Source organism: Onychomys torridus, chromosome 5 (assembly GCF_903995425.1).
Source record: "Onychomys torridus chromosome 5, mOncTor1.1, whole genome shotgun sequence".
NCBI lineage: Eukaryota > Metazoa > Chordata > Mammalia > Rodentia > Cricetidae > Onychomys > Onychomys torridus.
Genome location: NC_050447.1, coordinates 4,474,055 through 4,489,122, shown reverse-complemented (window position 1 = coordinate 4,489,122; position 15,068 = coordinate 4,474,055). Strand labels below are relative to the sequence as shown.

General features: G+C 42.1%; 1 protein-coding gene across 2 annotated transcripts in view; it reads left to right on the top strand.

Moving 5' to 3' along the window:
* Nucleotides 1–15,068, top strand: part of Arhgap10 (Rho GTPase activating protein 10) — a 271,607-nt gene that overhangs the window by 155,107 nt on the left and 101,432 nt on the right. Inside the window, exons 14-15 of one of the 2 annotated variants that reach the window (XM_036187947.1) lie at nucleotides 1,587–1,661; nucleotides 8,860–8,947. In XM_036187947.1, coding sequence (XP_036043840.1) covers nucleotides 1,587–1,661; nucleotides 8,860–8,947 — 163 coding nt within the window. The remainder of the gene's footprint in view (nucleotides 1–1,586; nucleotides 1,662–8,859; nucleotides 8,948–15,068) is intronic. The other variant, XM_036187948.1, reaches the window with a different exon arrangement.

The window sequence follows — 15,068 nt, the reverse complement described above, 5'->3', positions numbered from 1 at the left end:
TTCTCAGAAGAAAAAAGGAAACTTCTGGTGTTGGGGTGATGGCTCAGGGATTAAAGAGTTTACTGCACAGGGCGGGGACCTGAGTTCAGATCCTCTGCACCCATACCCATATGGAAGCTGAGCATGGCATCATGTGCCTGTGAACTCAATGCTGTGTGATACATACAGTTGGATTCTTGTTCCTGGTCAGCTAGTCTGTTCATAATGGTGAGTTGTAGGTTCAGAGAGAAACTCTGCCTCAGAAAATACTGGGGTAGAGAAGACATCTCCATACCAGCCTTTGGCTTCCACAAATGCTTAAGTGCACATAAAACAAAGAGGAGTAAATGGCAAAGGAGGAAAATAGTGATTTTGACTGAATGGTGAAAGTTAGTGTGTGTAGTGTGCTGTGATTTATAGGATGGGTTCATATCATGTCCTTCCATCCCAGCATAACACAGGAATGCTGCCCTTGTTCCCAGAGAGACCACCCAGAAGTTTCCCGTCTCTGCACCCAGACCTTCAGACTCTGCACCAGCCTGTTGCTGCTGCATGCAGGGAGGTTAAAAGAGTAGTTCTCGAGGGCAGATCCCACAACCTTTGCTGATTGGAAATCTGGGGATTAGAGACATTTCCTTGGCAGTCACTGTGTTCTTGTTAATGCTAACATTTGGAGTGCAGAAGCAAACACACAGTTGGAGAGTTATAACTCTGTAATAAGGAGACAAAGCCACAGTTTTGATGAGTCTTATTTGTTAGGAAGCATTTCAAGCATAGAAGATGTGAGATTGCTGTAGTGGGCTCCCAGGGTCTGAAAACCCTGGCGCAGCAGTTATTAGAGCTTTGCAGTACTTCCTCGATTGACCTTTCTAACTCGAAAGCAACTCTCAACAAGGTGTCTGCACCTCCTAAGGTGTGCAGCTTTGAAAGTTTTCCTACCCAGCCTGATTGCCCACCATAGCTTCCGGACCACTTTCAAAGTGTCACTTAACAATAGGTCCGTGCATATGAGCATCCACATGAAGACATTTGTTCACATGTTCAACACATGAAGTTACGCTTGGGTAACTTGTGCCTTTGTCTCTTGTACTCAAGGACACATGGTTCTCAGGTTTCAGCAGAGAGTAAATGCATTAAGTTGAACTATTTACTCATTTGAGTGGAGTGTATGGCAACTCTTGCTGAAAAACAGATTCAGGTCATGATCCGCAAGAATGGTCTAAACACTTTATTCGTATGTGCTAATCCCATGTTAATAAAGGGGCTGAAATGTCCCAAGAAAAATGTAAGCAAGTAAATAAAGGAAAACATGGAAGGACATCTGCAGAAACTGCATTGGACTACATTTCAGGGTGCTCAGCACATCTGCTTAGCATGACTTCATGGAGGCTGTTTTCCAGTCACAGCTCACAAATACACAAATACAAAGCTGATGTACATCAAGGCTAATATACCACTTTGGTGAACGTTTGCTTTTGTCCAATATTTTTATAGTCTACTTGTGGGAATGCTGCATTATGAGTTGTCAAAGATTTTGGAATGCAGTTGTTTGATAGCTTTGAAAACGCCATGTTCTTGTAATCTGCTAACGTTTTGTCTCTCCATAGGTATCAATGACCAAGGACTGTACAGAGTTGTGGGGGTGAGTTCAAAGGTCCAGAGACTTCTGAGTATGTTGATGGGTATGCCTCTTTAATCATTTTTCCATGCACTAATTGTTTATGTTCATTTACTTTGCAATTTAATATTTCAGAGTTGTATGTTGTATACTCAGGAATACACTCTTCTCTTGAACTGTTTACTTGGGTGCATTGTGTCCCCAGCCAAGGCTGAGTGTTTGCATTGGCTGAGATTATCCACATCCTTGGTCCTCTTTTTGTTTTTGTTTTTTTTTTTTTTTGTTTTTGTTTTTTTGAGACAGTGTTTCTCTGTAGTTTTGGAGCCTATCCTGGAACTCGCTTTGTAGTGCTGGGATTACAGGTGTGTGCCACCACCGCCCGGCGTCCCTGGTCCTTATTAAGCAATGCAGGCAGAATGATGTAGTTCATAGGTAGATGCCTCTCTCAGTAGATTTCATTGCCTTTCACAGTAGATGCCTGTCAGACCTGTGTGATCTACATGTTTTCCAAATTACCTGTCCAGAATCCTGACAGTACATTTCACTAGACAAGACCACAGGAACTCACTCATTTTTACAGTTTCCCAAACTGTCATTTGCCAACGAGGGCCTGTGTTCCATAGATTCCTTGTTTGTGGTCCTCACCAGGCTCTTCTCCAGAACCATGCTCCATCTGTGCTGATGACACAGTATTCTTTGGCATCACAGACTGGAAGAAGCCAGAGTGAATTCATTTTGTTACCCCAGACGTTCTGTGAATGATAAAGTGCTTTTGTATTATATGCGGCTGACAGTTCGGTACAACCTGTAAGACGCTCATGTCTCCTCCACCCTGGAGCAGACTGCCCTTGAAGGGTGGTCATAGTTCAGCAGCCTGGAGGGCCTGGCTATCAAACCAATCTGTCATTTTGGCCTTGCTACCTAAGAATTTATTTGATATCTCACTCTAATTAGTCAACACTAACAGTGCCCTCAGGTGTGCTGGGAATTTATTTAAATCTATCTGCATTGAAAACTCATTTTTGAAAGTATAAACTAGGATGAACAAGACCAGCATTATGGATAGCTTACTGGGCTGTCTGTGAAGCAAGGGTTTCATGAGCAGTTTTCACACTATGAACCACAGGAAAAATTCCCCATCTTCATTGCAGAACTTTATTATAATATATTCGCTTTCATGGGTTACTTCCATTTTCTACCTCTCTGCTTTAACTTGGGTGTGCAATTCTGGCAGATACATTTTCCTTTTTACCATTAGTGGGCTCCAGATTAAACAGTCAGGTTGCCAGTGGTCCAGTAGCAGCTGGAAGAATTTAATGGGCGTACAGCATCTGCTTTTACTTAATTTTAAAATTAGAAATACTAACTTAGTGTTACAATGCTTAGGACTGGAAGATGATATTGTGACCAGAATGTGTTTTGGCCAGAAGGCACATTTTGGTGGTAAATTGGCCAAAAGAACCTTGGCTTTATTTTGATCACTATTTTGTTTATGTTCAAGGGAACTTTGAACAAGGATATTTCTGTGGTCACCCCAACTGTTAAGTTGTCTTAAAATTTGTTTTTGGCCTCACAGAGTCCTGCATCTACAGGATTATTCAATTCTAATGATAGTTCCTCTGCTCTTGTGAAAAATCCTAAGATAGCCTTTAACTCACAAGGTGTTTTAAAATTTCAAAGCCCTCAAAAGTCTATGACCCAGAGAGACCTGGGAGATGGCTCAGTGGGTGAAGTGTTTGCAAAGACCTGAGTTTAGTCCCTAATTCTTACATAGAAGTTACGTGAAGTGTGGATACTTGTAACTCCAGTGCTGGGTTAGGAGACACAGGAGGGTCCCAGGGGCTTGCTGGCCAGTCAATCTAGCCAAACAGTAAGCTTGAGCATCCATGAGAGACTCTGGTTCTCTGTTTTTTTTTTTTTTTTTTTTTTTTTTAAAAAGCAACCGAGAAAGGAAATATCAGCCTCTGAACCCTAGATGCACATGCATGGGGTAAGTTCACCTGCATGCACATATCTAAGCACACATATACACATAAGGGCATGCACAAACATAGATAACTAGAAAACCGTGGTTTTTTTTGTTTTTTTTGTTTTTTTTTTTCCTGTATCCGAGAAGTCCAGACACAGTGTGTCACAACTTTGTTCAGTTACTGGCAGGGAAAACATTATGTTTTCAGTAACATTGTGCAAACAGAGGAAGTTAGAGGATTGGCAAGAAGACATTAACTTGTTATTTCCTCATTAAATAATTCTTTTAAGAGGGCTGTGCAGTGTGGATTTGTTTGTATTAATCTGCATAATCTGTAATATGAATCAGATTGCCCATCAAAAGTGTAGCGGCGGGGCTGGAGAGATGGCTCAGAGGCTAAGAAAACTGGCTGTTCTTCCAGAAGTCCTGAGTTCAATTCCCAGTACCCATATGGTGGCTCACAACCATCTGTAATGAGATCTGGCTCCTTCTTCTGGCCTGCAGGGATACATGCAAACAGAACACTGTATACATAATAAATAAATAAATCTTTTAAAAAAATGTGTAGCAGCAATATCATTCATTACTTTGTTACTAACATAAATCTTAGTCTTGACAAGATAGATGTCATCACTGTTTCCTGATCAATTTACCACTTTCTTGAGGTATTCTTTTTATCCCAATTAGATATTTCAGTCATTTAATACCATTTAAAAAAGCATTTTAGAGTTTCAATAACCGTGCATAAACATCCCATAGATGCTCTCCCTGACTTTTCTATTTACATCATGTTAAGGTTAGATCCTGGAGCGGGAAGGGCATGAGCCTGCCAAATGCTTAATTTCTTCTAAAAGCCAATCAATCAGTCTTGAAAGTAATATGTTCATTTAAAATTTGAAAGTTTTTCAGAGCACATTTTATTGGTAATGGACTTTTCTTCATGAAAACAAATTGAATTTTTTTAAGCATCCTGGAAAAAGTTCTAAACCATTTTATGTTTTTAGAAGAGGACTGTGTTTACCTGATTGTCTATTTCTCAAGACCTGTTTAGATTTCTTTAAAGAAAAATGATTGCCACTTTTACATGAAATTGTATCACTTCAATTTCAAATGTTTTAAGTATTCTTCAAACACTGAGATGTAAACATTTGTGGTGATTCCCAAGGCTTGATTATGCTTCATCTTTTGAATGATGTCCTCACTTGTTCCCTTCCTGTGGTGATTTTCCTTCCCTGTTTAAGATGAAATAGATAAAACTTTCTTCCCATTCCTTTACTTCCTCCTTTTCCCTACTACCTCCCCATCTTCTGCTTCTTCCCCTTCCTCTTCCTCAGGCTCTTTCACCTGCCTCTCCTGCCACTGGAGATGTCCGTTGACATAGAAACTTCCGGGACATTCTCTCCTCCTCCAGGCCAGGTACAGGAGGAGGCTGTAACACAAATCTTAAAAGGTCTTATTAATAAAAACAAACTTGGAGCCTGGAGCCAGGTACTGGGGTCAACGCTGGAAGATCAGAGGAGCAGAACCAGCAACAGCTTCCTCACCTCGCAATTCCCCAGCTGATCCTGTTTCCTCAGACTGGAAGCTTCTGTGTCCTCATCCAGAATGGATCTCAGTTGAACTGCTTCTCGAAAGCCTGAATGCTTAAGCGGCCTAGTTCCTGGTTTTCACACCTTATATACCTTTCTGCTTTCTGCCATTACTTCCTGGGATTAAAGGCATGAGTCACCATGCCTGGCAGTTTCCAGTGTGGCTTTGAACTCACAGAGATCTGGATGGATCTCTGCCTCCAGAAGGCTAGGATTAAAGGTGTGAGTGCCACCATTTTCTGGCCTCTATGCCTGTTAAGAGGCTGTTCTGTTCTATGACCCCAAATAAATTTATTAGGGTCCACAATATATTGGGGGAACACAAAAGCACCACAGGAGCTACTCTTCCCTTCTGGTGATCCTTTCCCTGGGGATCGGCAGGTGCTGTCTGCTGAGGTTCCGGCCCTTACCTCGAGCATGCTCAGTGACTGCTGCTCTGTGTGGAAGCCACTTTCCTCCTTCCCTGCCCCTCTGCTGTCTGTCAGTCAGGGCATGTAACAGTCCCGGAGGAGGTGGTTTTCTTTTCTTTCTGGTTTTAGCATTAGAAACATGGAGCTGATGAGGAAGGCAAGGGAAAGCAGCAGAGGGAGCGTCTCGGGGAGTCAGTGCCAGTTCCTAGTGAGACAGGGATGTACAGATGAGTTACAACAGTTAGGGCAGAGTAGGACTGGTCGGTGCCTCCTGATAATCTTTCTTCTTCCCACACTAGAGTGAAACAAGAACAGAGCAGGGGATTCTGGGAAAATGTGCTCATGCATATATGGTCTGGTTTACAAAAGACTGGGTGGTTTTATTTCTTTTTAGACACTGAACCATAGAAAATAAAAACAAAAAAACCCAGGATATTAATTTAAAATATTTTTTGTTTGCTTTGTTGGATAATTTTCTTACATACATAGATTGGACAAAGTGAGCAATGCAGCTGGAAACATGATTTTTGGTGATAAAGCATATTTGTAAGACACACACACTTTTTGCTTCTTCAAGTATTCAAAGAAAAAAAATGAACTGGCCCAAGTCCATGTTGGCTAGGGTGCTGACTCCCACATAAGTGATGCTTTGCAGTGAGTGTGGGTTGCATATTTCCAGCTTCAAAGAAATGACCAGTGCTTATGCAATAAGGAAATATTCATATAATAACAAAAATGCCAGCTCTTTGGTTCTGTGCCTCTTAGTTTAGATTTTTAACTAATGAGTTATGTTGTTCTTTGGTCAGGAAGGAAGTACAAGTCCTCCTCACTTGTGGTAGAGCACATATTCTAAATGAGCACTCTAAACATATTTTAGGTGTGAATCCTAAATAAATTAACACGTAGCTCACTGTTTGCAAAGGACTGCCAGGTATGATTGAGTTATTTGGAAACAGCAAACAGTTAATAGATGATTAGTTACATAGATATACAGTCATTAACTTCTGATATGACAGCTGTTTTTGTTCTGTGAATTTAGAAGGATGGCTTAGTTTTCCATAGAAAGAATTTGAATCTCAAAATACAGACTGATAATTTGGTAGAAAGTAGAAAATAAAAGACTTCCTTTAGAAGCCTCTTGGATTTTAAAATGGTGATTTGCTTGTAGCAAGTTTATTGAAAACGTTATCTGACTTGTATGTTAAAATGAGATTTAAATAATGGATTAAATGAGAGAAGGAATATTCAGTTACAGAAGTAATTGGTTGGCAAAGCTGTTAGAACAGAATTATTTAGTCCTAGTTATAAAGGATTGCATCTTTAATCAGGGTGCTTAATTTGATTTCTCGGACGTTCCGTGGCTGGTCTGACAGGCCCAGTAACAAATGAGTTCTGAATTGTAGGGACTGATCAGAATGTGATCAGCTGCCGTTGCTGTAGTTCACTGCATAGTGTGTCAGTTGTGTAATCAAGCGATGCTGGATGCCTCCAGAGTCTCCAGCCCTTTGAGTAACTGACTTCACGTGTGCCGTGGCTGTACACTAACACCCTTCCTATTTACTCTGAGATGAGTCCAGCATGGAGCAGTCCTCCTTTGGCTGCGTCATGCCCAGGCCCAAAGCTCTTCGGGCAGTGTGTTCAGCTAGGGTGGTGGCCCACTTTGACAGCTTTTGCTTTAATGCTTTTAAAAAGGAGTGCCAGCAAGGTACTTTCCCCTGTGGAGACAAATCTGGTGTAAGGGAGGAGGGAATCTGGGGACAGCTAGTTCGTTGTTTTTAGTTGAGGCCTTACTCTGGAGTGAGGGAGGAAGAGTCTCTTCCAGAAGTTGCTGTCTTCTCCTGACTGTAGGAGTGTGGGAAGCCAGGTAGATTTCTAGTGGTCCTTGACACCTTCCTTTATAACCTGTTCTCTGCTTCCTTCCTTTGTGGAGAGAACCACCATGGAATGTCCTTGCTTTTAATTGACTGTGCAGTGATCTGCTGCTTTTGATAATTCATGGAAGTCTGCCCATGTCCTTACTTTGTTAGTATGCTCACACTAGTTTATAGGAGCGTTCACTATGCTTAGATCTCCTTGGTGCAGATGAGGATCTCAAACTCAGTTGGATTGGGGTCTTCCTCGCTTGGGGTGGCTTACTGTTCCAGGCTGGTACAGCATTGAAGCCCAGCTGTGGAGACCCAGGCTGCCAGCTGTGCTGGGTGTGCTGACCTGGACAGACAAGAATGGCAGATCCTCAGAATGTTTGCCTTTCCCATCGTCCTGCCATTTTATTTTAACCTGGATTAATAACTAGACTCCTACTTTCCTCCCTCCCTCCCTCCCTCCCTCCCTCCCTCCCTCCCCTCCCTCCCTCCCTCTCTCACACCTGCCTGTCTGTCTGTCTGTCCCCCTCCTCTGTTTGGACTTGCACACTTTTCTTTAGAACACTAGCTCTGTAACAGAGCAATTGGAAACAAAATATCAGCAACACACTTTGAGGACAAAACCAGTGTAACTGCGAGTGAAGGCCAGAGGTGCTGCCCGACGCTTCTAGCGTTCTGGACGGCAGATAGACCGCAATGCTGGAGTGAAGCCATCCTTTCACTTAAGAGATTTTGTTCTTTACTTTGTATCTTCATTGCAACTTTTTTTTACTAATACAAAGAAATAAAAAGTGTACATGTTAATGAAGTAATGTGGTGTATTGACACATTTACATTGTAGAATATTAAAATTAATAGCATTTGAGTCTCTGTTGTCATGTTTCCTTTTGGGTTGATCATATGTTAACCTTCAGAAAACAACTGTAAGGAATACAGACACTGGAATGTGAGACCAGACTAATTACTCTGTCTCCCACTGACATGCTGCCATTTTAATCATTAGTTTACCTTCATGGTGACAGTGTTTCTTATGTGGTAAATCAGTGGATAGTAGCAGTGCCAATGGAGACAAGCCACATTCATGCTGCTGATAGCACCACACGCTCCAAGCTATGGCTGCTGACTGGCGCCTTTAATGATGACGTCACTTCCCATGAGCTGTCCAGTCTCTTCCTTCTGCATTTTCAGTCTATGTTTACTTTAGGTCCTCTGGCCTTGGTCTCACCTATAGACTTCCTGAAGTACTAGAAATGTCTAGTAATACAAGGTAGCTTATGTTATTATTAAATGACTGCATAGAATGCTTTTCTTGAGAAACTCCAGGATTAATTATCTGTTGTTTTAACCACTTAAAATTGGAAGTTTCCTGAGCTAGTCAGGACTTGGGATGGTCAGATTTTTAGCTAATTTTTCATTTTTGCTTGTTTACCAGATGCAAAAGCATGCAATGAGCTGGACCTGGAGAATTCCTTAGATTGGGAAGTGAAGACAGTAACAAGTGCCTTGAAGCAGTATCTGAGGTGAGCTGCTGCCACAGCCCAGGCATCCACTCCGCAGAAATGGCAGTAGTTGTGTTGACACTTACTGACAAGGAGAAAGTCTATGAGGAACCTGATGTTCCGGAAATAAAGCCAGTCGTGATGAGTACTGTCTTAGTTCCTGTTCTGATACTGTGCAGACACCATGGACACCCAAACTTAGGAAGGAAGGCATTTAATTGAGGGCTTGCTTACAGTTTCAGAGAGTCACGGTGGGAAGCATCGTGGCAGGCAGACAGGCAAGCAGGCACTGAAGCAGTAGCTGAGAGCTCATATCTAACCTATAAGTTGCAGAAACAGACAGACACACACACATACACACACAAGGGGTTTGGGGGGACTGGGTCTCACATCGTTTTTGAACCTTCAGAGCCCACCTACAGTGACATACCTTCTCCAACAAGGCCACGCCTCTTATCCCTACCCAAACAGTTCCACTCACCGGAGACCAAACATTCACATGCCTGAGTCTGTCTCATTCAAACTCCTGCAAGCACCTTTGTTAGGTAAACTGCAGCAGAGGAGCTTCATCCTGAGCAGATATAGAATGTTTCCACTGTACACTGTGTAGCAACAGAGAATCTTTTATTTATGATTTAAGCTAAAATGAAGACTGCTTTAATTTAACTATTCTGAACAGAACAATATATGATAAGACATGAAAGTCTTTAAAATGTTTACTTGTTGAGGTTTTAAAGAAAATTAAAGATCAGTTTGTTATAGAAAATAACATAGGGCTGGGATTAGAAAATCCCAGCAGTTGGGAGGCATCTCTGTAAGTTCCAGGATGGCCAGAGCTACACAGAGAAACCATCTTAAGAAAAAAAAAAAAAAAAGAAAGAAAGAAAAAAAAGAAAGCGGTCCACACTTTGAAGTGATGATTCATTTCTTTAGTAAAGGAACTTACTGTTTGAGAAGCATGTGGTTTCCTGAAGAGCAGCAGTAGGGAGTAACAATTACAGAGCCATGGCTGGGCTTCTCTGCTGCAGCTCTGAGGTTTGATGATTCTGAAAAGGCAGAAAGGGCGAGAGGTGGCCATGCTTGCCCAGAGCAGGGCACACGCAGGGTGCTGAAACAATTGTAGGGTAGTTTTCATGTAAAATTACATTGGCTTCCATGAGCACACGAGAATCTAATTATGTTTTACTTTGTAGGTTTTAAAATGAGACATTTCAAACTATGAGACCCAGAGCGGGTGTAACAGGTCCTCATGACTCACTGTGCTGCCCAAGGCGGCGGGGTCTGTCTTCTTCCTTTGGTCTTTGCCCTGCATCTTTTCTCTTGATACTAAAAAGATTTTCACAGAAATATTACTGTACTGATAAACACTTAAATAAATGTATATTTAAAACAGAAAGACTTCTTAAAAGGGTAATCAGAATATAATTATTAATGCACGCAGAATCAGTACTAGTCCGTGTTCCTCTGCCTCTGCTCACAGGATTTAATGACACCGATGATCCACAGTGTCAGATCTAAAGTGTACAGCCCTCCCTGACCCCAGCCAATAATGGTGTTTGTTGATGAACCTGAGTTATTTTTTTAGATAGTTGTGTACATTTTCTATGGCCTTTTATACCCTCATGGTGTCATACAGCGTGTGTCTCTAATCTTTCTATTTCCTGTTGTCTTTGCTAGGGTCAGTGGGGTCTTATTTCGTGAATTTATTTAAGTAGCCCACCATGCCACTTTCTTCTTGTTGTCTCAGGTCAGCTTGTGGCCACTGTCTGCTTGTCATCCTTCTTATTTCATTATCAGCTTTGGAGCGTTTCATGTAAAGATAGTTTTCCTTCTGAAATTTATTGTGCACCTTCTTGTTGCCCTTCGTTGTAACAGGAGCGAAAATGAAAGCTAAGCATACACCCTAAGCGTCCGATTGCCACCAACAGTGACTGGTTAGGATGTGGATTAGATGAAGGAACCCTTCAGTATTGCTTGGCTAGTCGCTCCCTGGGAAGATGGGTGTTTTATGGTCCATTGTAGGGTCCCATCATGTCACGGAAGCATTTAAGCAGTGTCCTTAACTAGAAGTGTCTGGCTGTCTAGAGGGTATTGATGGTATCTGCATGCTTTTTTGAGGCTTACTTATCTGTATTTTATGTGTATGGATGTTTCACCTGCCCGTGTACCAGGTGTGTGCAGTGCCCATGGAGGCCACACGAGGGCATCAGATCTCTTTGGAACCAGAGTTACAAAGGATTCTTAGCTGTAATGTGGGTCCTGGGAACTTGACCTGGGCCTTCTGGAAAAGCAGTCAGTAAGCTTAACTGCTAAGCCATCTCTGCAGCCCAGGTGTACATTTTTTTCTTAATTGTCACAGTTTCTGGAGGAGTATTACTGACATCTGGTAGATAGAGGTTGGGAATGAGCTGCTAATCTCCTACAATTCATACAACACTCTCCCTGCTCCTTTCTTCAAAGAATTATCCTGAATGGCAGTAGTGCTGAAGTTGAGAAAGCTTGTGTTAGATGGGCCAAGGGAAGTGTGGATGGGATAAAAACAGGATGAACTGTGTACGTTCCACTCTGGCAGGTGGCCGTTGATCTATTTACTGTTTGTATATTATACCTAGTGCAGAAAAAGAAGTTGACCAAAATCACAGTTATGGATGGAAACCTTGAGAGAAAACATTGAACTCTTGGTGCTTCCTGCTTCTTGCTCCGCAGGGTCCCTTCTCTTCCCTTGTAGGGAGTTAACTTGGTAAATGGGAGGCTTCTTATGCACACACACACTTTGCTTTTGGGTCTTGATCCTCTCTGCAGCTGGCTCCTTATTACTGCGGGTCTTCTGTTGCATTATTTACCCTCTTTTTTCATTACGTTGCTTTATTCCATTGAATTCCTCTTTTAAGTCAGCCATTGCATACAGAAAACATTCTGAGACACTGTTATTGTCCAGCTTAGTTCTAAATCTAAGCATTCTGCCCGTGGTGAGCGAGGATTATCTTAGGATAGCAGAAGCTTTGGGAGATGTACAAGGCAGGTTGCAATCTTTCCTCCTGTGCCACGCTTAGCAACTGTAGGTGCATTAATTAGGACTTAGGTGATATTTTTCTGGTTGATGTTTTAAGTGGGAGAAAACTTGGATATTTTTCTACCTGCATATTCCTTCAGAGCTGTGGCCAAAACGAGTGTTTATTTCCTCTGGCCTGAGAGACATTGCTGTTTGATGGGGTAGAGGATATGAGGTCTGGAGCCAGCCTGCTGGTCAGGGGTGAAATCTCAGCTCTGTCACTCCCAACACTAGGATATAGCATGGAACAGCAGCATTTCTTTCCTCTTAACCATTTGCCTGTGAATACTTCCTGCAAATTGCTAGCCACTGTGTGAGATGCAAAGCTGGAGACACAGGAGGGCGTGGTCAAAGCACCAGGCAGAATCAGAAAATAGGGGAGCAGCTGGCTTTGTCGGAAAAAGAAAACAGTGCACAGTGAACCCACATGTGGCGCCTCCTTTCTCTTCTGCTGACCGGGCAGTGTTTTGCTTCTCTGTGGGAGAAGCCTGGATCCCAGCCCTCCAGTGATGTCCTATCTAGGCAGTCTGTGAGTTTGATGGCCTGTAAAGTATTTGTTGCCACAGTTTCCCATTGTTTGGTAAAAAATGAGCTGTTTGTGATGATTCTATCAAGTGAACTTTACCTGGAGGAAACTTCTTCTAAGTGTGGAAATTGGAATGGGTTTTTAGGGAAGGAAACACCAGCTTGAGTAAATATTATGATTTCCACCCTCCAACAGATCCCAACGGGTAGCAAAGAGAGGTGGCTTAAATGCATGTTTAGTGGGAGGCTGAGAGATGCAGTGACTCAGTGTAATATAAAATTTGGATGGAGAAACTTGTCATTTTTATTACTGCTTCCTAACATTAATGATATTTATTTTTTATGCAGTATTGCCGGCTAGACATATGGTGGTGATGTAAGTAGCTGGTAGAAGATATTTAGAGACAATTCAGTCTTATTGGAGAAGAGATACTCTCCACGGTGTTGCTCAGTGTTCTTTTTCCTTTGCTTTTGACCCAGCACTTGAACTTTCCCTCTGTGAAAATGGATGGCCTTTCCTTTCCCTTTCCTGCTTGTCTGTACTTGGAAATAAACCGCCTAGAACTGACCTCTCATTGCCTGTCTTCTCCTGGTTGAGGCTCTGATGTCACCGGGAACCTTCTCCTTAATGAGTCAGGGAAAGGAGAGGGTGGAGAGGAGCTGAGGCAGCTAATTCGCTCATATCTTTGGTGGTCGTTGTTGGCAAGTACCGCTTTGTGTGCCGGATACACGGCACCCAAGCTGTGGGTAAGAAATATGTCCTCAAATCTTTTTATATAGTTTTGTTTTTGAATAGCTTTTCTTCATGAATCTCACGTTTTTTTATTTTAAGTAGAAACATTGAGGTATGTGTACCTTTCTCAGCTTTTTTTGAAGTATAATTATTTGGGCTGAGCTGTACATATTTATAGTATATGTAATCTTTATACACTTGTGAAACCATCACCATACTCAAGGAACTGAGCCTGTCCATCATTCTTCTAAGCTTTCTTCTGTTCTCCTTTGGATTCCTCCCTCATCATGGCCTCATCAGTAGGTAACCATTTAGCTGCTCTCTGTCTTTATGTGTTAATTTGCATTATTATGATCTTTATCAGTTTGACTTAGAATAATTGTTGTGGCATGCTGAAATCATTGATCTATTGCTGTGTATTTGGGTGGTCTGGAGCTCTTGACTGTTATGCATTAAACTACGTGAATGTCTGTAGAAATCTTTGAGATAAAGATTTTCATTTCTTTGGATGAATCCTAGTGGGCAAACACCTGGACCATGTGGGAGGGATAGCTGCACTCTTTTGGAAACTGATCAACTTTCCCAAATGGGATGCACTTCCTCGCATCCCCCCAGTAGTGTGCAGGCCCTGCTCCCTCTATGTCCTCTGAATATGGCCGGCTTTTCTTACTCAAGTCATTCTAATAAATTTATGTTGGCACCTCATTGTATGTTCTTTTAGTGTGAACTTCCTTACGTCCAGACTTTTCTTGATGTGTGAACTTATTCACCATCCATGTATATTCTTAGGTGAAGTGTGGCTTTGGCTGTCACTACCTTAGTTTTTGAGACATTGAACCTGGAGCTTATTGATTGGTTGGTAAGCAAGCCCTAGAAGGATCCTCGTGCCTTGCCTCCCCAGAATGGGCTGATGCGTGTGTAGCATCACACTCAGCCTTTGATGTGGCTGCTGGGATCCAAACTTGGGACCCCATGCTTGTGTCACAAGCACGTCACCACTCAGCCATCTCCTCAGCTCCTCTGCTTTTAGTGAAGTCAAAGCATGATAGCCTCAACTTTTTAAAACTTATAAAAGACTTGTTTCATAGCCCAGAATATAGTTTCTCTTACACAGTGAATTACCCATGTACACTGAGTCTGTGTGTACTGCTTTGGAGAAGAGAGTCATTTTAAAGGACATGAGTTAGGTGGAGGGTGGTAGTTTCACTCAAACGTCCTGTGTCCTACCTGATTCCCTTCCTGTTCATTCTAATTCAAGTCTCTCTGCACTTGTGGATTTCCTACGTCACGCAGTCTTGTCAGATGTTGCTCTTGTATTTGAAGCTCTGGTGCTTGATCTGTGAGTGAATGCTTGTTTTCTTCTCCACGAGGCAACCCTTTCATCAACATGGGACAGCCTTCCTTATCCCTGCTTAAGTGTGTACTCATGTGCACATGCTTGAGTGCACACGAGTATTTGACTGTTTTTAAACACTCAGGGGAATCCTGAGTCCCAGGTTTATGACCATTCCCCTGCAGAGTAGTTCTGCAGATCCCCACCCTGTTCTCTAGGGTGATGCAATCAATAAACCTGGCCTGGCAAAGTTTAAGATGTTAGCAGGTTGGCTGAAGTTCAGCATTACATTCTCACAGGATAAAATTTGCTACTATTTGCATAATGCAGTTTGCAAAAAAAAACTAAATGCTGTATATATTTTTACATTGTTTGACTTTATTTATTTTATAGCCTTCAGTTTTTCGTTTTAAATGTTTCTTCTGTATCAGTGGTTCCTAGCCTTCCTAATGCTGTGAGCCCTTCATATAGTTCCTCATGTTGTGGTAACCCCCAACCT